A 25325-nucleotide genomic window follows, 5' to 3' on the forward strand; every position below is an offset into this window, starting at 1 on the left:
TAATATGAACTTAGTGCTAGAAGATTTAGGCTTAGATATCAAATAACAGGGTAGCACAGACAACTTTAACCAGCAAATACAAGAAGAAGAAAAATTGCAGCAACTTTTATTTAGTTTATTGAAAAAATAGAATCAAATAATTGTTAGAATTTACATGTCATCAAACTCCTACACATATGCACACCAAGCAAGAAATCATCACTTTATTTCTGCTGTATCTCGAGCAGCCATCCATAATATAAAATTACAGGAAAAGTTTTATTCTCGCCCCAAATATCCAAATCACTAATTTGGGGTCTTAATTCACACAACATACACACAAAACACACATTATTCAAGCACACAAGACATTCAAGAGATTCATTCATCAATATCAGCATTTCCAGCAAGAAGCTGCAACAATAGGCTTAGATTTCCATCCAAGAACCAAACACCCTTTCTCTTCTACAACAGTATATCCATCACAAACCTTATTCTTCACAAGCCATTCTTTACCTTGACTCATCATCTTAATAGGCACACCTTGAAATCCAGCTCTACTCATTCTCCTACGCCACTGATCAACTTTCTCATGCCTCTCCATCCTCAATGGTCCTTCACAGCTCACAATGTTCTTTATCTCCTCAGCAAAATAAAACTGCTCCATTTTTGCCCTCTTGGTATCATACTTTGGTAACATAGCATCCAATGAGTCAAAAATAGCAGAATAATAATGCAATGATTCCATAAACCTTCCAAGAAAAAAAGGTCCATTGTGACCAGAATCTTGTTCAACCATAACCAAAACTTTAGGTGAAAGACCATGAATCATTTGTAAAACAGAATTCAACGCGCCGCGACTTTCCTTAACAACGCAATGAAGCTGAAGAATGCTGTTAACAACAAGAACCTCTTTTTCATTCACTTTAATATCTTCAGGTTTCAAATTTTCCAGATTCTTGTCAACAATTGAAAACTCCAAATGAATCCCCAAATTGTTTGCATAAACTGAGAGTTCTTCACCAATGACTTGGATTCTAGCAATGCATAGGCCAACCCCTGTGATCCTAAGTCGCCGAACACGTTGGCTGCTACGACTCGCAAGGCTTCGAATTAGACCTCGCCATTGGTGTCCATGTGGTAGACCAAGGCTCATACCGAGATCGACAACATGAACAAAACTCTCACCCTCAAAGGCTTCCAATATTATGGAATTAGCAACAAAGTGTCCAAATTGAATATGTGGACAAATCTCATAAACCAATTTGAATGCTTCTTCCATTTCTTCTGATGCTGCATCCATTATGTTCATCATGGATTTTGTAACTGACCCAATTGGTTGAATCATTGTTAATCTCTCTGTTAACCCTTGAACAAAACAAGATGCAACTCTTTGGAACGATGATCCAAAAACCAAAGCATTTGATTTAAGCTCAGATAATAAGATTGAAGCATGTGATTTGTCACGACATGCTACAGCTTCAGCACAAGCAATTAGAAGTTGAACTAGTCTCATTCCATCAGCACAACCACCATCTTCTTCGAAATCATCGGGATTATTATCGATGAACTTCAAGTGTTCTTGTGCTGCTTCTTCAACAGCTTCAGCAGCAAAATATCTTTGTTTATAAGTTCTTATATGATCTCTGAAATGAAGCCTTGGAATGCTATTCACACTACTGTTATGGAAATTAGTAGTAGTAGTAGTTGTTATGGTTCTCTTCAATTTCTTGTGATCCCTATTATGAATGGTTTCAGTTTCATGATCAGAAGAAGAAAATGGAAATGGAAGAATCCATGTTGAATTAGCAATGTTTTCCAAAATGGGAAAATTGGGATATAAAGCATAACAAGAACCCATTAATGGATTTTCATTTTGATCATTGATGTTGTTATATTCTACTAATTCATTTTTGAAGGTAGGGTTATAAAGTGATGGGGACATATTTGATTTCTCAATTTGTCACTCTCTCAACACCTTAATTTTGCTTTCTAAAGATTTTCAACAAAGCTCTGAAAGAACGTTCCTAAAAATGAAGCAAATATTTATAGCAAAAAAAAATATAGAATGGGTTATTTTATTGATTAATTAATTGCCTCGTACTATAGGCGTTACCTACAAGGAATTTGCATTATTAGTATAAAATTTTCGTACAAAATTAGATAACGTATCAATAATATAAGCTGTCAATTAATTTGTCTTGTTGGAGTTGAAGAAGTATAGAAATTCAAGTTTGATGAATTAATAGATTAATAAATATCTCGACGAGAGGTAGCATTGTTTTGATTCCCAGGATTTTGGAATTTGATAAACGGCATGCATGGTTGGTTACATTAGTTAGTTGGTCGATACAGCATATCATAACATAACATTGTTCATTTTTGTCTCCGTCTACATTGTCATGGTCTGCGAGAAAACCGGGTCGAAATTAAGGTTGTTGAGGGTGCAAATTGGCATACTTAATTTCTGGTTTTTAGTGACGTAATCAGTAGTAATGTACTTAGGTCTTGTATGAACATTTTAATTATGTAAGCCCTTACGTCTTAATTAAACTCTTATGTATTCTGGAGAATTATTTACTCTCTTGTCCTATATAAACAAAATTTTGTCTGAAGAGAAAATCGACCTATTTAATCATAATTTTATACTAAATATATCAACTTTATATAATTTATTTTTGATTACATTTAAAATTGGAGTACCCACTGTGAGTCTGAAAAAATTTGTCTTGATTCAATAAAATCACATTGTCATCAAGATTGACAAAATTATCGTCAATCCAAGTATACATGCACTATATTATAGATATGGATCCTCTCGTGTTTGAAATGAATATCAGGGGACCGTGTTCATCATTTCGCCATTGAAATATATTGGATTCCATTTATAATTTTTTAAATTGTAAATTTTAATACACTTTAATGATGAGATGATAAACATGATTCCCTCATGTTTAATTCAAACATGAGAAAATTCAATTCCCTATATTATTAGTGTTATGTTGTAGGGATTTATCATTTTACATTTTAACTTGTTCATCTCAATCATTAAGTTAACTTGATAATTTAATCTTATTCTATTAAATAAATTATTAATTATGTCTGAATCTATACTCCCTTCACAACACAATATTATTATACGCAAAATGCTTAATTGCAATTTTAGTTCCTCTATTTTTATTGATTTATAAAATAAATCCCCATATTTTAAAAATCAACATATTTGGTCTCTTCCTCTTATTTTTTAACTAAAAAATGATTACGTATAATGTTTTAATAACGTGGCATATGATACAATTATGTAAAATAATTAACACCCATGAAATTGAAATAAAAACCCGTAAAAACTTAGTTTTCAACTTCATAAATGTTTTATATTTTTAATGTGATTAATGACAAATGAATAATTAATGCATATATATGGTTCTATATAATATAATTGTATGTCACATCATTTAAAATATGTAAAATTGTCATTTTTTAATTCAAAAATATAAATGAGGAACCAAAATTGTCGACATTTAAAATAAGGGGACTAATCTCGTGAATTGGTAATAATAAAGTAACCAAAACTGAGATTAAGTCTAAAGAAAATTAACTACATAGACAACGATCCCCATAGATAGTTGTTAGTGAGTTAAAAGACATTGAACGAGTTTATAAAGAATGTCTCGAGTTCAAACTTGAAAAATAAATATAACCACTAATTTACTAAAATTTTCATATAAAAAAAATTACATGCACATTTTTTTTCCATAAAACTGCATGCACACTTATTAAGATAATTAGTTATCCCCATTTAATTTTGTTGATCAAAATTAAAAGTGCAACTTTGTTTCCTAAATATACCCTCTCAACTTATTTAATTTCATAACAAATGTGAACATTCAATTAAAAAAATATAAACATCCAATTTGATAAAGTTGACATTAAATGAAGGTTGGATTGGATAGAATATCTAAGACAGAGAGGACAAACTGGTCTAAAATGAGAGTGTTTAGAACAAGTTCATTGGACTCTAAGAGTACGCAACTTAACACATAGAATGATGCCAGACTCAACTCTCTACAAATGACAAGGTGGTGTGACTGTGCATCAGTACAGATGATTAGGTGGAATGTTCGTGCACTCAGTCATCTCTAAAATACGGTGATGCATCTGTACATTCGTACAAATGATCAGGTGGTACCCAGTCAACCCTAAAGTAAGTGAAGCATCACTATGACTAGAAGCTGGAATAATTGGACCTAGACCAGGGAGATCCATTTTCTAAGGAAGATTTAACTACAATTATGAATCTGGATCATATTCGTGACCAGTGTATTATTCTCCAAAAGAGCACCTTAAACATACTCTTGAGAACTTTGGGATTTTGTACTATTGTATTTCTTGTGTTACATTCGTGAACAAAAGTAGATTTTTTTTAAACTCAATAATTAAGGTTGATGAAAAGAGAAAACTTTTGTTTATATTTTGTTATAACGATATCTCAAATATTGTTTGTATTCTGTTATGGATAGAGTACATTAATTATTAAAAAGTGTTTATATAAATTAGAAGTTTTTTTAGTAATATTATTGGTGCGAAGAATTTATCGACTTTATCAACGATTAATCTCTGTTGAGAAATTTGACTGTCCATATTTATAAGTGGGACTTTCCCCTCCCGACTATTGTTTTTCAATCACAATGTTCAAACTGAAAAACTTAATTGAACATGTTTGAATTGGTGGTATAAAATGAAATAAACTAATTTGTTTTAAAAAGGTTGATATTAGATTATTTTATGTCATTGCACTCTATTTCATCTTATCTTAGGGTTAGTGAATTTGGTTCCACTCGTAATTTTTTTTGAAGTGTTTGATGTTTTATTTCTAAAATATATTTATAATTTAAAAAATAAATAAAGAAACAAATCATAATTAAAAATATACAAATACTTTATACATTATCGTAATATATAAATAAAAAATAAATGAATGTCTACGACACATAATTATTATCTAAAAATAACAGGTTAATAATCTAAGTAATATTAAAAATTCGAGGTTAAAAATAACATAAATCAAAATACAAATATGAATCATCAGTATCAATTTACCATTAAACATGATGTGAATTTGAGTACTTGCACATGAAAATCTAACTAAGTGGTTTCTTTAAATAAATTGGTAAAATAAAAGGAAAAAACAATCAAAGACGGGTTAGATTGAAAAGATGAAGAAGATGCCACAACCTAGAAGATTAGTAAACTGATGATTAATCACCACAATAGTAAGGAAGTCATTGATAAGATTTAAACAAATTATAATCCAAGAACTTACAAATGCATATTTATAATGTAGACATTCATATTTTAATCACTCACCACTCTCAAGAAAGAGAAATTTTAATTTTCAAGTTTGTCTCAAATGTGGTTACAAATGTATATTTATAGTAAGATTATTTTTAAATCTAAACAGGTGATTAATCACCACAATAGTAAGGAAGTCATTGATAAGATTTAAACAAATTATAATCCAAGAACTTACAAATGCATATTTATAATGTAGACATTCATATTTTAATCACTCACCACTCTCAAGAAAGAGAAATTTTAATTTTCAAGTTTGTCTCAAATGTGGTTACAAATGTATATTTATAGTAAGATTATTTTTAAATCTAAACAGGTGATTAATCACCACAATAGTAAGGAAGTCATTGATAAGATTTAAACAAATTATAATCCAAGAACTTACAAATGCATATTTATAATGTAGACATTCATATTTTAATCACTCACCACTCTCAAGAAAGAGAAATTTTAATTTTCAAGTTTGTCTCAAATGTGGTTACAAATGTATATTTATAGTAAGATTATTTTTAAATCTAAACAGGTGATTAATCACCACAATAGTAAGGAAGTCATTGATAAGATTTAAACAAATTATAATCCAAGAACTTACAAATGCATATTTATAATGTAGACATTCATATTTTAATCACTCACCACTCTCAAGAAAGAGAAATTTTAATTTTTAAGTTTGTCTCAAACGTGGTTACAAATGTATATTTATAGTAAGATTATTTTTAAACCTAAACAGGTGATAAGTGATACTATTCTCTAAACTCATTACTTACATTATTTTTTAAAAAAATAAATCAAATATAAGAAAGTAAAGTGAAAATCACTTACACATTACATCAACTATATTTATATTAAAACTATTACAATTTTAAATTAAAGCAAACTAAGAATCGTTATAAATTAAATTTAAATAAATAGATTATTGGATAAAATTGCATGTGATATTGTGAAGATCCATATTAAAGAATCAATAGATATATTAATATGAAAACAGAACAGAAAACCTTATAAATAAAAAACAGAACAAGAAAAATAATTAATATTGAAACACCGTAAAAAACAGAGAATGTTTTTTTTTACTCCAAAGAGAGAGTAATATGAAAACAAAAAGTTTTGTAATTTACTTGTACTTCCTAAGTAGTTTTTAAAAAGATTTGATTCTTTTAAAATAATGAATTCATTTTCAAAAATAAAATAAATATATATTAAATTAATGATTAATATTATTTGTATATATATATATTCAATCATAAATAATTATATTATTAATTATTGATTTTTTACTACATAAAATTCTTTTCAAAATACTTGTAGCTCGTATGTAGACTTAAAAAACTGTTTTTTTAACAATTATAATTTTTGTTGGAAAAAGAAAACAGCTTTTATATTAATTTAATAAACCGCTTTTAAAATTGAATTGCCGGCTTTATTAACCGGTAATTAACGACAATGAGAAAGAACAAAAAGAGAGCAAAAAACATTGTAAAAATGTTGAATGAATCCCGTACGTTGTGTGCTTGATCTTTATAAAATATTTTGTGTAAAGTCTAGCTTTTTATGGATGGATTATTAGTTTTTATTTTTACCAAAATAGTATTTGTTTTTTGACAAATATTGTTACCAAAACTCTTGAAATTCCTTCCCTTAATTTTTAATTTACTTAGACTAAGGGATACTCTTGTTCAATATCAACAACGTGAATATTCCGACCGAGATCTACATCCTTCAAGCAATGCTTATAAGAATACGTATGGCAGCCGTTAAACCTGGTAATGTTAGTTGTTAGTTGAGCACATGTATTAAAATATTTTACTTACTTTTTTATTTATTTATTTTTATTTGAGTTGAATAGGAACAGGTACTCTCTATTCATATTATATGTATGGCTTCTAATATTTATGTCTTGAATTATTTATCATTTTATAATATTAATTAAAAAAATTAATGTTACATTGATTTCTTAAAGTAATTACAAGTATATAGTGGACAAATTAATAATAAATGAAGTAAAAGAATATAAAACATATTTATATCAAAAACTGAATTAGTATAAGTACTTTTTTTTCTTAAGAAGTGCATACATATCAACGTAATATAAAACACAAAGACATGAAGTATGAAATCATTGTAGAAAACTTTTTATGGATCCATACAATCACATCACATCGATATATTATTTTGTTGTAATTAATATTTAGATGTATGTGTAAAAAAATTATGAAAATAGTATGGTAACTTGGTAATTTGATGATGAATATGTACAAGTTTATTTTCATTATTAGACTAATAAGTTCTATCTTTGAATCAAATAGTATACAATGAGATTTATTTATTTTTAAAAAAAAAAATTGTGTACGGTGCAAAACTATCTTATTTATGCGCATTAGACAAAACTAACAAAAGTTGGAAGCATAAAAAGATTATGTATTCAACACTTTCCCCTAACAAAATAATATTACAAACATATGGTTAATTTAAAAAAGATAAAAATAATTTTTCAGTAAACTAAAATATCACATGCAGCTAGTTGTAAAGATTGATCTCGAAAGGATTCACTACTCTCAAATCTCAATATGTATGTTTTTAACACACTCACCGATCACGAATCAAAACACCAAACAAATTATTGAAAGACCCAAACATGTAACACTTGTGTCCTGACTAAGTGGGAAAAAAAGTGTTACAAATATAGATGTACATTTTTATAAAATATCAAATTAAAAAATGAAATCAACCAAAATAAAAAATTATAGAACGTAACGATAAAAGTCAAGTCACTAAGAAAATAATAAAAGCGAACGTTATGCTTAATATTTATGAAAATCAATATATTTGGTATAGAAGCTAATTTATCTGGATTACATTATATTCTTGTTTGACTTATTTCATCCTTCCTTTTCATTCCCTCTTTTGTTTTCCTACGGCACTTTTGAAGATTCACTTATAGCATTCCTAAAAAAATTGAAAAAACCTTTCACTTAGCATGGCTACTTGGCTTATATCTTTCAAACGAGAAACAAAGTTCTTTTAAAAAAATACATTGATAAATTCATTGCAAATTTAAGTAGATTAATATTATAATAAATTTAAAACAAATACACTTTTACTTTAGTTCCGAAGTGTCTTTGCTCTTGCAAATCCAACGTTTTTTTTTTAAGATATGTTTTGTTTTGTGTTCAAGACTTGGTATAATTTTGCACGGGTTGGGTTTAAGATCATTACAAGCTATTTTATACACATAAAGTTGTATTGTTATGGGCAAAAGTAGTTGGAAAATAAAATGGAATTGTTGTTATTACTTGTTAATACAAGATCAAATGCAGATAAACACGAAAAGAGAAAAGAAGATAATTAATTTTGAGTTGTTAAAAAGTTAAAAGTATAGAAAAAAATTCATGTTCAACAATAACTATTTAAAAAGTGATAATGTTCTTTCAAACTTAGAATAAGACATTTGAAGAATGGTCATGAATATATAGTTTTGGTTCGCTGTGGATTATACAACTATGGATTAGCTAAAATTTTATGAGATCATTCATTTACTAAGCATTTCATTAAAGAAGAGCAATTTTTTATTCACGACATAATCAAGTAAAATATTGCAACAAGACACATGTTGAGAGTGTTGAACTATTGAAATGGAACAACCTAACTATTGCCATATATATTTATATTTATAAGCAATTAAATATTTATGAATCAACTTTAAGAGGTCTTAGAATATATGTCACATTTGATGAAATTGATAGAAAATAAGAAATATGTATGTTGAAATAGAATAGTGAAGATTCAAATGTTGCAAGAGATGTATATTTGACACATTCAAATATCCATTGAAAAACACAAATTGATGAATCATTGGACTTGTTACTTGTTTGATAACCGTTTTAATGTTGAGATAATTGATCCACACATAGGCTACACTAGCAGGTTAAACAATGAGAAATGACAATGAAATACTTTGAATATATTAAAATTGTCGAAGACACCTCTTCGAAAAATATGATACAATCATGCTACAATAACAAAGATAATTCGTATTTAATAATATGTTCTTAACGTGTGAAATTATATGTTATCCTCAAACAATCTCTAAATCACATCATCAACAATCATTGCGCTCAACTTCTTCTAGTAGAATATAACTAGAGAATGTAAGATTTATGGGTCACATATGTAATTAATTAATAAAGTGTGTTAGGGTCATTATATAATTAGCCAATAAACTAGGGGTCAAACAATATATAATAGTTTATGGCTAAAGAGCATAATAGTTATGAAAATTAATAGTATAGATACCAGGCAATTTCTAATTTAATGAGGGGCTGAATTGGAAATAATGCAATTTGGGATATAACTAATAATAGTTATATATAGGGGTAATGGTCCCCAAGGCAAACACAATAAGACTATTCAGTTTCAAAACCCTAAAGGAGAAAACTCTCTGGTTCTCTCTATCCCCATCAAGAGAGCAAGGTCTTCAGAGTGTTTTGCTGAGGAAGATCACTCAACCCATTGGCTCTATCATCATCATTCTAGGATTTCATCAATGGCAATTCCCACAGGTACGCTTCCGCCTTTGGTCATTCATCATGTAATTGACATGGATTATTAACAATTGGTATCAGAGCCTACCATGTTTAATTCATGATGAAATTCGGTTATTGTCTTTGTTTAGGATTCAATTTGGGAATTTTGACATGATTGAAAAATTAGGGTTTGTAATTTGGGAATTTTGATATATATATTATGGAATCCATATTTTTAACGTGTTTGAAAAATTAGGGTTTGTAATTTGGGAATTTGGGAATTTTGATATATATACTTGAGTACTAACATTGCAAAATGTTCTTCAGTACAATTTTTAACGTGTTTGTTATTTTAATTTCATGGCTAAATTAATTAGCTTCTCATCCATTTTTTTTTTTGATAAAACAATAATTATCGAATACTAATGAAATAAAGTTTATATTGGATATAAATATTTTTTTATTTTTAATATTGTTTTATTTGGATATAAATATTTTTATTTTTAATATTGTTTTGTTTGGATATAAATATTTTTTTATTTTTTAATATTGTTTTATTTGGATATAATAAATATACGTTCAAGTCAAGTTTGACACTTTTGAATGAGTTAATTGAAACTTGACGTCGCCAAAGTGACCTCTCTTGTCTAAATTGCTCGTGAAGAGTGTCAAATGGTTGTGTATATGTTTATTCATGCGAGTATTGACCGGCCCAAAGGAAGGTTAATATTTGGCAGAATTACATGGTACACCTGCGATGATAAATGTGTGACAATTATTTGGTATACATGTGAGCAGTAAATCGGCCCAAAGGAAGGTTTATTGTTTGACATGTCTTATTGTCAATATTTGATCGTTGCAACAAGAGTACCACTAGCAGTTGGTGTTACTGTCCAAAGACTTGACATCAATGGTGCACTGGGTATCTTGAGATGGGTTAAATTCCATGATTTGAACATATGTATTTATTTATTTATTGATTTATTTTCTTATAATGTGAGTTTCTAAGTTTCGTTCTTTATTTAATTCATAGCATCGGTTGCTTCCATATCTGCAAATTTGAGTTATATTCTTGTCCTTAACGGGACAAATTTTAAGGAATGGGAAGAGAACATTCTGATTGTTCTTGGCTGCATGGATCTAGACCTTGCATTAAGAATTGATCGACCCTCTACTCCTAAGGACTCTAGTTCTTCTGAAGAAAAATTAGAGTATTAACGCTTTGTAAAAAGTGATAAGGCTGAAACAAGTTCTTTGCTTCAGAATTTAATTTCCATGAAGTATCAAGGCAAGGGAAATATAAGAGAGCACATTATGATGATGTCCAACATTGCTTCTAAGCTTAAAGGTCTAAAGCTTGAGTTGTCAGATGACTTACTCATTCATTTAGTATTGTTGTCTCTTCCTTCGCAATTCAGTCAGTTTAAGGTGACTTATAATTGTCAAAAGGAGAAATGGACTCTTAATGAGCTCATTTCATTATGTGTGCAAGAAGAGGACAGGCTGAAGCAAGATAGGACTGAAAGTGCTCACTTTACTAGCATCTCTAAAGACAAGGGCAAAAGGAAAAGAATTGAGGAGCCCAAGAACAAAGCTGCTGCTAAGGGTCCAGAACAAAAGAAGCAGACTAAGGATAACAACTGCTTCTTCTGCAGGAGTTCTGGACACGTGAAGAAGGATTGTGCCAAATATCACGCTTGGCGTGTTAAGAAAGGTATGATTCTGTCTTTGGTCTGTTCTGAGGTTAATTTAGCTTCAGTACCTGGAAACACTTGGTGGTTAGACTCTGGTGCAACTACTAACATCAGTGTTTCAATGCAGGGTTGCCTGAACTTCCGAAAGCCTAGTGATACTGAAAGATGCATCTATGTAGGAGATGGGAAGAAGGTAGAAGTTGAAGCCATAGGAAAATTTAGATTATTATTAAGTTCCGGTCATTATTTGGATTTAAAAGACACTTTTGTTGTACCGTCATTTAGACGGAATTTGATCTCTATTTCTTATTTGGACAAATCAGGATATTATTGTTCATTCGGGAATAAAGAATTTACTTTGTCTTTAAATTCGAATGTTGTTGGAACCGGTTTACTTTCTGGTTATGATAATCTTTATTTGTTGGAAACTGTGGCTAACTATAATGAAACCTTGAATGTGGAATCACGTGGTACTAAGCGGAAAATTGACAATTTCAATTCAGGAGTGCTTTGGCACAAACGTCTAGGTCACATCTCTAAAAATAGAGTTGAACGACTTGTGTCAGATGGAATTTTAGATTCCATTGACTTCACAGACCTTAACGTTTGTGTAGCATGCATTAAAGGAAAACAGACTAAAGATAAGAAATTAGGCGCATATAGAGCTACAGACGTCTTAGAATTGATACATACGGACATCTGTGGGCCATTTCCAACTCCTTCTTGGGATGGTCAACGATATTTTATATCATTCATAGACGATTACTCTAGATATGCCTACCTTTACCTAATTCACGAAAAATCCCAATCAATAGACGTGTTCAAATCCTTTAAGGCAGAAGTTGAGAATCAACTTAATAAAAGAATTAAAAAGGTCAAATCTGATCGTGGTGGTGAATACTACGGCAGATATGACGGTTCAGGTGAACAACGTCCGGGACCATTTGCCAAATACCTAGAGGAATGTGGAATCGTCCCACAATACACTATGCCGTCCGGGACCCTTTGCCAAATACCTAGAGGAATGTGGAATCGTCCCACAATACACTATGTCGGGGTCACCCAGCATGAATGGTGTAGCTGAAAGACGAAACAAGACACTTAAGGATATGGTAAGGAGTATGATTTGTTATTCCACCTTGCCAGAGTCACTCTGGGGAGAGGCATTAAAAACAGCAGCATACATTCTTAATAGAGTACCAACTAAGGCAGCGGCTAAAACACCTTATGAGCTTTGGATTGGGCGTAAGCCTAGCCTGAAGCACTTTCATGTTTGGGGATGTCCAGCTGAGGCAAGGCCTTATAGGCCGAATGAAAAGAAATTTGAACCCCGAACAATTAGCAGCTATTTTATAGGGTACTCAGAAAAATCAAGGGGCTATAAATTTTATGATCCTAATTTGAGAACAATTTTTGAGACGGGAACGGCAACGTTCTTTGAGGATATTGAGTTTGGGGGGAAGATTAAGGTTAAAGATTTTGTCTTTGAGGAAGAATCGGTAACAATTCCAGAACTGACTCTTCCACCAATTGATTTTCCCATTATTGAACAAACTCAAGATGATCTGGTTGTTCAGGAAGAACAAAATCCAGATCAAACTCAAGATTCTCAAGAACAAGTGCCTCAAGAGCCAGCTCCATTGCGGAGATCCACTAGAGAAAGGAAAAATGCTATTTCGGATGATTATGTAGTATTTATCAATGAGGTAGAGGAAAATGTTGGCATGACGGAAGACGACCCGGTCAACTTTCATCAAGCCATGCAAGATTCTCGTTCAGATAAGTGGATCGAAGCAATGAATGAGGAGTACAAGTCTATGCAAGACAATTCAGTTTGGGAACTTATCCCATTACCTGAAGGAAAGAAACCCATTGGTTGCAAATGGATTTTTAAAACCAAGCGGGATTCCAATGGTAATGTGGAGAGATATAAGGCACGTCTTGTAGCTAAGGGTTATACTCAAAAGGAAGGGATTGATTATAAAGAGACTTTCTCTCCGGTTTCATCGAAGGACTCTTTAAGAATAATCATGGCTCTTGTTGCTCACTTTAATTTGGAGCTTCATCAAATGGATGTAAAAACAGCTTTTCTCAATGGCGACATTGATGAGACGATCTATATGGTGCAGCCAGAAAACTTTGTGTTGGGAGACCCAAAGAATATGGTGTGCAAACTAAGAAAATCCATTTATGGGCTAAAACAAGCTTCTCGTCAATGGTACCATAAATTTCATCAAGTAATTCTCTCATTTGGTTTTGAGATGAATACAGTTGATGATTGTGTGTATCATAAGTTCAGTGGGAGCAGACATATTTTCCTGGTCTTGTATGTTGATGACATACTGCTTGCCACTAACGATATAGGCATGTTGCACGAAACTAAGAAATTTCTATCAAAGCATTTTGAGATGAAAGATCTTGGTGACGCCTCTTTTGTATTAGGAATTCAGATACACCGAGACAGATCTCGAGGTATTCTTGGATTGTCACAAAAGAGCTATATCGATAAGGTTCTCAAAAGGTTTGGGTTACAGGATTGCAAACCAGGGGACACCCCAGTTGCTAAGGGAGACAAGTTTAGTCTCAAACAGTGCCCTAAGGGAAGTTTGGAAATTCAAGAAATGCAAAAGATCCCTTATGCTTCAGCTGTAGGGAGTCTTATGTATGCCCAAGTATGTACGCGTCCAGACATAGCGTTCATAGTAGGGATTTTAGGCAGATATTTAAGCAATCCAGGTCTTGACCATTGGAAAGCAGCCAAGAGGGTCATGAGATATTTGAAGAGAACAAGAAACTACATGCTCACATATAGGAGGTCAGACCAGTTAGAGATCACTGGGTACTCTGACTCGGATTTTGCGGGATGCCAAGACAGCTTAAGATCAACTTCAGGCTATGTCTTTCTGTTAGCTGGTGGAGCAGTTTCTTGGCGTAGTGCCAAGCAAGGTCTTACTGCTTCATCAACCATGGCAGCAGAATTCGTAGCAATTCATGAGGCATCTGACCAGGGCATTTGGCTGAGAAATTTTGTCACGGGGCTGCAAATAGTTGAAGGGATTGAAAGACCACTCAAGTTGTATTGTGACAATAGATCAGCAGTCCTGTATTCTAACAATAATAGGAGCTCAACCAAGTCAAAGCACATTGACATTAAGTTCCTAGTTGTTAAAGAGAAGGTACAAAGTGGACAGATATCCATAGAACACTTAAGGACAAACTCCATGATTGCGGATCCACTCACTAAAGGTCTACCACCCAAGGTCTTTCATGAGCATACTGCTCACATGGGTGTGCTACAGTTTGAGGAATCTTGATTTTAGTGGGAGTTTCGTCCATTATGTAATTCATGTTCTATGTTTAATTGTAAAGTACAAATACATTGTATTTGGACTTTCTGATCAGAAATAAAGTTTAAAGTATTCAGTTTTTGGTTACTTTGTACATTTAAGTTATGGTATGATCTCATTCGATAAAGTAGGACCAGTTGAAAATTGACATGCATTGACCAACTTCATGTAATTTTCATGCTACACTTTTCATAATGGGTCTATGTCATTTAGTTGTGTCAGTACGGGTGATCATTGATGGGTTTAGTTATGCTTATTATGACGAAAGCCTCTTTGGTTCCATGTGCTGATATGATTAATGGACGGGACAATTTGGATTATACTCAAGGTAATTATAATGACTTTTTTGACGTCATAAAGTCTAACACACTCCTAAGGATACATGTGTGACCAGTGGGAGATTGTAAGATTTATGGGTCACATATGTAATTAATTAATAAAGTGTGTTAGGGTCATTATATAATTAGCCAATAAACTAGGGGTCAAACAATATATAATAGTTTATGGCTAAAGAGCATAATAGTTATGAAAATTAATAGTGTAGATACCAGACAATTTCTAATTTAATGAGGGGCTGAATTGGAAATACTGCAATTTGGGATATAACTAATAATAGTTATATATAGGGGTAATGGTCCCCAAGGCAAACACAATAAGACTATTCAGTTTTAAAACCCTAAAGGAGAAAACTCTCTGGTTCTCTCTATCCCCATCAAGAGAGCAAGGTCTTCAGGGTGTTTTGCTGAGGAAGATCACTCAACCCATTGGCTCTATCATCATCATTCTAGGATTTCATCAATGGCAATTCCCACAGGTACGCTTCCGCCTTTGGTCATTCATCATGTAATTGACATGGATTATTAACAGAGAAGTATATTGTTTTCTAGCTTTTTGAGTTAGACCTCTAGTATTAGATCTAGAATCATGCCTATTACAATAGGAAATTGTTCATAAACTCAACAGTGTAACAAAATAAAAAATTACTTAGTAAAAGAACAATAAACATTTGTTTTTATTTAGCTTAAATTGCAACAAAAAAATAATAATTATACGTATAAAAAAGGGTCATATACCCTCTAATATGCTTCATGCGGCATATAATCCTCTAGGGAATCCATGCTTTTGGTGTATGGTTGCTGCTCTGGCTCCACCCCATGTAATTGTTCCTTCATTTTTTACACTAGCTAAGCTTGTCCAGCACCAACACTCACCCTTTCATAGATATGGTCGGTTGAATTCTGTCAACAAGACGATAATTTCTTTTTTTTTTCTTTTGAAAACTTCATAATTTCATATATTTGCTTCTTGAAACGCCTAAAACATAGTTTCAAACATTTCATTTTTAAATGTACAAAACTCCAAAATTTTCAAAGTTTGAAATTGTTGATACAAAATCATGTCTCGGATGTTTCAGAAATGACCTTTCAAATGACACTTAAGAAAATATTTATATTAAGAATTTCAATTTCTAAAAATAATATAATAGAATGTTAAAAATTCCATTTGTGAACAACATATTTTGTCCAGAAATGAACTTTTAAATGGCACAAAATTTACAAACAGAAGTGGACTTGTAACATTTTTTCTATTGAAAATTGACCTTTTTTTGCTACAAGTGGACTTGGACAACGAGTCTTTGCTAAGATTAGGAGAAGTGCCATCGAACTTGGAGATTAATGGATTTTAAAAGAAGATTGCAATATAGATTAGTATGAGTTTAGATTTATAGTATTCAACTCTGTCATGCTTATACAATATTATTTTTATTATATTTTATCATTAACATCAAAATATTTGTAGTTATATTTTATGCTTTTGGTTGATACTCATTGTTTTGTTAATTTTTTATAATTAATGTTAATATAAAATTCGTAAAATTTATACTTATATTTTTTGACAGATTATTTTCTTTTTCTAGTTTGACAAAATAAATATAAAAAGAGAAAACACATTCTATTTAACTTAACTTGGCTTATTTATCTCAATATTGGTTTTTTTACATATAAAGTACTGTAGTACTGGTTGTGGTGATAGAGCTAACATGTTTCATCCACTTGTATTGCAATTGGAATATTGTTTGAAGTAGTGAGTCACATAGCTGCAGTTAACCTATTTCAAATATCATAAACTATATATTTATGGGGGAAAAAGTATATAATTCTTGAAACTTGAAACAGAGGAAATATTGCACAAATGAATTACAAATAATATTAAATATTAATGATATACACTTACTTAGAAAGAACAATGACATGATAACTATATTGTTTAGAGGCAATATATATATATATGTATATACTATAGTAATTGCATAAGAACAAATAGGGATATTAATTGAATATAATTATCTAATTTGCTAATTGATAAGAGATGTGAATAAGGCAAAAGATGAAGAGGAGATAGGAGATGTTTTAATTAAGGCATAGATTATTGGATTTTATGTGCTATACATAAGAAGGAGTACAAGCTATGCAAGCTAGAAAGAGAATGGCAGAAGAAACACCATCTTCTTCCACATTGGAGCTGCTCCTTTTGAACTTTCCAGCTTTTCCTTTGTTGCATTGAATTTGTTTCTGTATCTGCTGCTGATTATGCTGTTGTGGTTTCTTCATTGCTTCTTCCACTTTGGACACCATAATGTCTTTGAATGATGTGTGAAGAAAATTGAAACTAAAATGGAAAATTAGAAAGCTAGCTATAGAGAAGGAATGTTGTGCTTGGAAGCAGTCATACAAGTACCTCCCTCTTATATAGAGTTTTGTAAACAGATCTAAATGCCCCTTTTTTTACTTAGCTATTAGATACCTCCAATTGGAACAAGGTTGGCCCCTACCAATATTTAATAAGTAATAATAATTTTTTATTTATGTATTATTGGTGTGAATTATCCATTATGGATGACTAATTTCATTAGAACAAAATTTAAATCTAGTTTATTATCTGTCAGTCATAGACATAATGTTTAGGTATGATCTGAACTTTTTAAATGCTATTTTTTATTAACTATTTTAAGTAAGTAATTTAACTTATTTTTAAATAAATTAACAAATTAATATATCAATGAGATTAAGTTTTATTTTAACACATATCATAACATTTTAAATAATTTAAATTTATATCATATCATATTTAAACTTTATAATATAACAATATTTTTAAATATGTCAAAATTGATGTAGATTAATATGCTTAAATTATAAAATAAAATAAAAAATTAACAACATTTACCATTTAATGCAAAGTACAAAATTTAATTTAATAATAATAATACTAATAGTAACTTATATTTATTAAAATAGGTCGATCTAATAAGTGTAGAAGAAAAAAAAATCAGGACTTTTGAGATATTTTTAACTAAATAAATTTAAAAAGATACTTTCATCATGTGTTTTATTTTTTTTTTAAGTCTGGACGTGATGTATCCTATTAATTCCACCCCTGGTCTCACATAATTTTTCAATTAGCCTCCTCTCCTCTTTATCATATTTTCACTTTCTCTCTTTTTTCTAACTAGATTCATGCACCTCTGCCATTTTCGAGATATATAAATATTTGATCTATATGTTTGAATGACCAAGTTGTAAGCTATAGGAATGAACTCGTGGACAATTCCAATGATGTTATCCTCTCTGTTCTTTTGTTTTAAATAAGATAAATGTATGTCATTTTAAATTTGTTATTTTAAGCTTTATTTAACTATTTCAATGCTGCAAAGCATTTTAATTTAATTTTTGGGCCTCCCTACTTGTTTTATAATTTTTAGTATGATCGCAGATCACTAGCTAGCTAGCTCTATATGCTTATCACGGGATTCCATGAGTAACATTTATATATGCCAATCTTCTCTTTATTAATTGCAACACAACATTTTATGGTAAATTTTCAACAGGGTGGTGTGAAACAATTCATAAAACATTTTATCAATCTACACAAATTAAAAAGATGATAAATGAAAAAAAGTTAATTATAATTCTACTCAATTCCTCTTATTAACTACGGTTGTATTTTATTATGTCATTGTTGATTTTGTCTTTTTAAAATTTCAAGATTTTGATTCACCATTCTCAAAATTATATTTTAGTTTTCTAACTAGTGTTCAAGAATATAATATTTGTTAATATTTCGTTTTTTTAATATCATAAATATTAAGTGGAGAAAAATAATTTATAAATGATACTCGTAATATTAATTATAAATTACAATCAATAAAAAAATAATTAAAATTATATTAAAAACTAAAATTAATATTTTTTTAGAATATCTTTTTATTTTATAAATGTGACAATTATTATTAGATAAAAATAAATAGTCAAATGTCCGATCTCTAACCAATATAAAATTATTTATTGAGATATATCAATTTTTTAAATAAATCTCCATTAACATTGATTAATATTTGCGCTGCACATGGTGATACATTGATTTAGCAAAAATAAACATTCAACTTCCCTTTTCTTGGCAAAAGACACCATACAAAAAATATGTATATGTAGATGATTAATGTTCAATTACAATATGTGAATGGGATTACATTAATCTGCAATTGACAGGCTATTATAACATGAACCAGCGTTATAGACATTGATTAAGAACAAATACTCATCATTAATTGAAACAGCAAGTTTGGAGTAATTCTTTTGGTATCACCATCCTCTATGAATCAAATAAATCATTGAAGTACTCAATGATTAGTACATATATATATACAAATTAAAAGCTCATATAAAGTTGTCAATAATAAAAAAAAGAGAAAACAAACATGGGAAATTTAAATATGAACAACTACTACCATATTGCATTGAAATAAACAAAATATATGAAAGATTTTGGATGTATAGATATAAGAGGTCAAACATTGAATATAGTTGAAGTGTATCATCTCCGTAAGTAGAGCACAGAGAGGTCTTGTCATGACATTGGGGGGTATAGAGCTTTTCATGTGCAAAATCATGTGACCATGTGCCCAATTTCTACTCCTTTTTTAATTTACTCTCATCCACTTCCTTTGGGCCCAATGTTTTTCTATTGTATTATACTATCTTACAATTTACAATGATAACTAATAATTCGTTGTGGTCTGTGGATACATGAATTTACCTTCAAAATGTTAACATAGATACTGTAGTAGTAATAACAACTAAAAAGCCCTAAACCTCATCCTATTTCACATGTTCATCAACTGCATTCCACGTGACCCTTTTCTTTATTATAAATGAAAATGTGATGAGCCGAATTCAACAGTGATCGTGTACCTATACTATTACCATTTAACAATGTTATTAATTAAATCACTAAGATCATGATATATTTTTGGGGTCAATTATCCATTAATATCATTTAACAAACCATATTTACGTTGTTATGCGATTAAACTACTAATCATATGTAGGGTTGAGCATCGGTCGAATATGATAGGCGAATTTGTCAAACCATCAAAAATCAAGTTTGCAATTTACAAGCTCGATTCTGACCATTTTTAAATTGGTTTAGGCGAATTTTGGTTAGTGCGGGGTCGCAGATCACGTGTTTGGGTTGGTTTGAATTGTGTTTTTTTTTTTCTTTTCATTGGGATGTTCATTTTATTTAACTTTCTATTCATTTTATTTTCGAATTCATTTTTTTAAGAAAAAACATATTAGCTTTTTCAATATTTTTGTGAATTCTTGAGTAATTTGTTATCAAATAGTCCATTTATAATACTAGCGGTGTGATGATTAAGTGAGATCGATAGAATCACCTTAAAAAACTTAGATTTTTATTCTTAAGTTTTAAGTTAAGTGGTCTAGTTCAAGTACCTATAGGCTTAATTTTTCTCACCTACATTTGTCCGCTCAAACTCATATATACACCCGCATTATGAATCTGTGTGACTCGTGATCTATTATAACCGGCGCACATTTTCAAATTGGAACATTTGATCAAATGATTTTGTGAGTCCTAACCATGTGTTTAAAAGTGTATTATCCTCCATATACTTTAAAAATATGAGTCATTATGACCAGATTGGCAATTATTGTAGCATGAAAATGAAATGTGCTAAGCTTCACAAACAAAGTGTTTGTTGTGATAGAAAACAGACAAGGAAGTAAAGAATGAGTACATGAACCCGTAATTCTTGGCATGCAGGGCCATGGGTTTTAGCAAATGGGATGTTGGCCTTTCAACAACATGCCACATTCTGCATTGGTTTGACCTCCATGGGATTTTTTTGGATACCTTGTTTGACCCTATGGCTGCCTTACATTCATTGGATCTCTAAGCTTTAACTTCAATCCATATAAAGATACCATTCCCATTACATGATTCATGTCTAAAATGAAAAGAGAAAAAAAAAAATCAATTTTCATAATAATATTTTATTGTGTACTTCTTCCTTGTTAAAATATAAGTAAAATTTGACATATCTAAGTCATGACAAAATATAAATAAAATTGATTATTTCATGCTATTTGACGATAGTATACCGAATATATATATTTGAGCATATATTTGGAGTTTTATGAATAATAATGAATGCAATATAATATAATTATCGACGGCCCACACAAAGAGAGACAGAGCCACGTTGAATGGGGATTCTGCTACTGAGAGTGTGAGAGAATGTGGATTGAATCGTGTTCGTGTGAGAGAACCACTCTTTGGAGACCCTTTAATTTGTTTCACTAAATCATATCAGTTTGATACCATCAATAATAAAGGAGAAGTCTGAAACATCACAAATGAAGCAGGTGCCAGCTTGGTGTTGTCTAGTGCTACTAATTGTTATCAGGACCCCCCATGGAATTCGTAAATAATTTCATTTTTTAAAATTAAAATAATTTCATTTTTTATTATTTAATTCACGTTTTATACTCTACTAAATTCCAAAATCTAAAACAATACCGAGAATTTTTAGTGTTGGCAAATCATTGCCCTGTAATTGTAGGGTATACCCAACTGGAGGGTTATTGTTATTATTATTTTTTGAAATGGCTGTATAAACCCAAGTAGAGGGTTATGTATCCTCGTTAATCTCAATTATACTATAAATAAGACTATTTTTAAAAAGAAATATATATTTTTGGCTTTGATAAAATTAGAAGTTTATTGTCGTTAGTTGTTTAGTTAATTGAATTTTTTGTAAAATTAATTGTTCAAATAACTTAAAAATATAAAATAACACAATTAAAAATATTATCAACTATAAACTACTTAAATTGAACTTGATTGGAATAATTTGTCAATCTGAACCAAAGTACATCTAATTAAAGATGAGAAAGAAAAAAAACACATCACACCAGAACTACAAAAAAAATATAGCTCAGTGCAAAGAGGTGTAACCAAACAAACAAAAGACAAACTAAATATATATATATATATATATATATATATATATATATATATATATATATAAACCATTTATTTAAATAAAAGAAAACAAAAAACGATGAAGGAGATCATTTTAAATTAAAATGGATAATAAATCATCCATCTCTAATGAATAATGAAAAACCAGTTAAAATAATGAGGAAGAGACGGTTAAGTTAACATCTGTTCGCTCATCTTAATTTGGATCAGAGTAGGAATATTATTATTATTTGTGAATAATGAGTGCTAAAAGTCCCCATACTACTAAATATTATACATGAGGAGCACCCATTTTTTCAGCGCTATAGGGTGCGCCCCAATGAAACAAGTTAAAGAGAGATCATCCAATACATAAATATCGTCTCTATGGTTTATAAGAAATTTCTTGTAGATTAAATTACAAACAGTGTTAATTTAAAAAGTATAATTTGAAAAGAGATAAATTATTTATTAATTAAAATAATACTAATTAATAATTTATTAATGATTCGATTAACTAAATTATCACTCGTTCATATTTTATTTAGTTTTTTACTTCATAAATATTTGATTGAACACTCTCTCACATTTTAAATACTGTCTTTTAAGTAAATACTTAAAAATAATTTCTCACTTTTGACACTTAAATCAATCTAGTCTCATACTATATGTGAGGGATTTTTTTGCATCAAGTAAGACATTTTTATCTTCTTCAAGCTTTCTCTAATCTTATTTCAATTACTATTATTATCTATCATTTAAGTTTAAAAGATACTAGCTAACGAACATTGAGGTTTTAGCTAGTGTAAATTGAAGTGAATCATTAATGAACTTGTTTTTTATGTACAAAATCAGCATCATGCTCATAATGATACTGAGAGTATAACAGAGAACCCCCATAGCACCTTTTTCATCTTCTTCTTTAACTCCTCTTACAAAGTCTACATGTATGAAATTCAGAAATTCCCACCAATCTCGACATTTTTCTCACTTCTGTCAAAAACACCAAAAAGCAGGAGACAAAAATACTTACTATACCTGAATAACAGCACTATATATGATGGCAAGCAGCATCATAAAAAATGAATTTCCAACAGCAAGAAAGATTGCAAGTATTGCCCCACAAGGAGACAATTAGAGCTGTTTTCACAGCCCTCAATTGTTAGGCTCTTTTAATTTTTTTTTATTAAACTCTTAATATTAGACCTCTATCAAAATAATTTGAGAAATGTACCGTGTATCCCCGTTTTTACCTCCCACCCCCAATTTTTTATATTGACTATCTTACCCTTTTTGACTTTATATAAAATAATGAAAAAAAATTTATCGGCCTCTTTTTTCACCCCACATTCGAACCTTTCCAAAAATTTTAGAATATTCGAAAGTTTCAAACTCTCGAAATTATTCAAAGTGAGTTTTTTCCATATTTCGAAACTTTGGTTAAATTCAAAACATTCGAAATGTAAATTAACAGAATTAAATACAAATTTGGAAACTTTCGATGAATCTGAAACTTTCGAAATGAACTTTTCCAGAAACCTTCGAAAGTTCGAAATAATGTGAAAGGTTTGAAGCCATAACTTTCGGAACTTTGAATGAATTTGAAAGTTCTGAAACCCAAATTTCAGGAAATTTCGAAAGTTTCGATGAATCTGAAACTTCCGAAACACATATTCTTTGAAAGTTTCAAAGATTCGAATTATGTCAGTTTTGAAAATTTCAAAAACTTCGAAACTTTTGAATTTTTCAATTTTTTTAAAAAATTTATTATTAATTAAATTTATTACTAATTTTGAAATTTATTACTAAATTTATTGCTAAATTTTGAAATTAGGAAATAGAAATTTATTACTAATTAAATTTATTATTAATTAAATTTATTACTAATTAAATTTATTATTAATTAAATTTATTACTAATTTATTATTAATTTTTAAAAATTCGAAACTTTCATTGAATTAATTATTAATAATTTATTATTAATTAAAAATTCGAAACTTTCTGAATTTCGAAAGTTTCGTATTCAATGAAAGTTTCATTATTTCTGAGAAAAATGAATTTCGAAAGTTTCATCATCATAGAAACTTTCGAATTTTTAGTAAAATCATGTTTCGAATATTTGGAAGTTTCGAATTTGTACTTACTTTTGTATTTCGAATGTTTCAATATTTCAAAGGTTTGGTAGGGTCAGATTCGAATATTTAAAAGTTTTGAATGAAGTGGGTGAAAAAAGAAAAGTGAAATTTTTTTGGAAGTTTTATATAGAAATTAGGGGCAATATGGTCTTTTCCTTATGAATGAGGGGGTGGGAGGTCAAAGTCGGGGGTGCACGGTAAAAATCTCAAATAATTTTTTTTAAATCTCAGCCCATTATTCCGTGGGGTTTAAGAAAGGGCTTATAGACCCCCAATATTTTGATAATTTTGAGATTTTTTTTTGAAAAATTTTTAAAAATTATTTTTTTTGAAAAAATATTTTTTTTTCTCAAAAAATTTTGTAAGAAAAATAAATAAATAAAATTGATTTTTTTTCACGAATAAAAACAAATTTTAAAAAAATCGACATTTTTATATTGGTGAAAAAATTAAAAAAAAATTGTCAAATTTAAAAAAAAAAAATCGATTTTTTTTGAAAACGTGAACCTATAGGCCCCTAAGCCCACAAAATTTTAGGGGGTTGGGGCTTTCTTTTTGGGAGCTTTTTAAATTATAAATTTTTGTGACCTCTCCAACATGTGGACTGAGACCAATAATTAAGGGTTTGTCAAATTGACAACTCTAAAGACAAATGTAGGAACAAAAATACAACAATTTTCTCCATGAGTTGGTTGTAAGACAATATAGCTTGTTGTAAATTAAATTACACTTTCATTAGATGTCTTTATCTTTAATTTTAAAATCATAACAAAGTTTGTTTCTCATTTTAGCATCTAATAAAATTCTAATGTGGCGTTCATGTGTGCAGTATATATATAAAAGAATAGAATTGTCTAGAATTGTCTAAAATACCCTTACTACTAATATATAATAATATTATCTAACATCTCCCCTCAAACTCACGATGCATTAACATGGAGCATCGAGAGTTTGTCAACTAAAAAAAAA

The 25325-nt window shown here is 29.8% G+C and overlaps 1 protein-coding gene across 1 annotated transcript; it reads right to left on the bottom strand.

The window, feature by feature from the left end:
• Positions 1–177: 177 nt before the first annotated feature.
• Positions 178–2158, bottom strand: LOC101514125 (GRAS family protein RAD1-like). The gene has a single exon (XM_004515840.4). It carries the CDS (start codon positions 1922–1924, stop codon positions 374–376), a length of 1551 nt encoding a protein of 516 aa, XP_004515897.1. The 5' UTR covers positions 1925–2158; the 3' UTR covers positions 178–373.
• Between the last annotated feature and the right edge of the window lie 23167 nt (positions 2159–25325).

The sequence above is a fragment of the Cicer arietinum genome, chromosome 7 (assembly GCF_000331145.2).
Source record: "Cicer arietinum cultivar CDC Frontier isolate Library 1 chromosome 7, Cicar.CDCFrontier_v2.0, whole genome shotgun sequence".
In the NCBI taxonomy this organism is placed as follows: Eukaryota; Viridiplantae; Streptophyta; class Magnoliopsida; order Fabales; family Fabaceae; genus Cicer; species Cicer arietinum.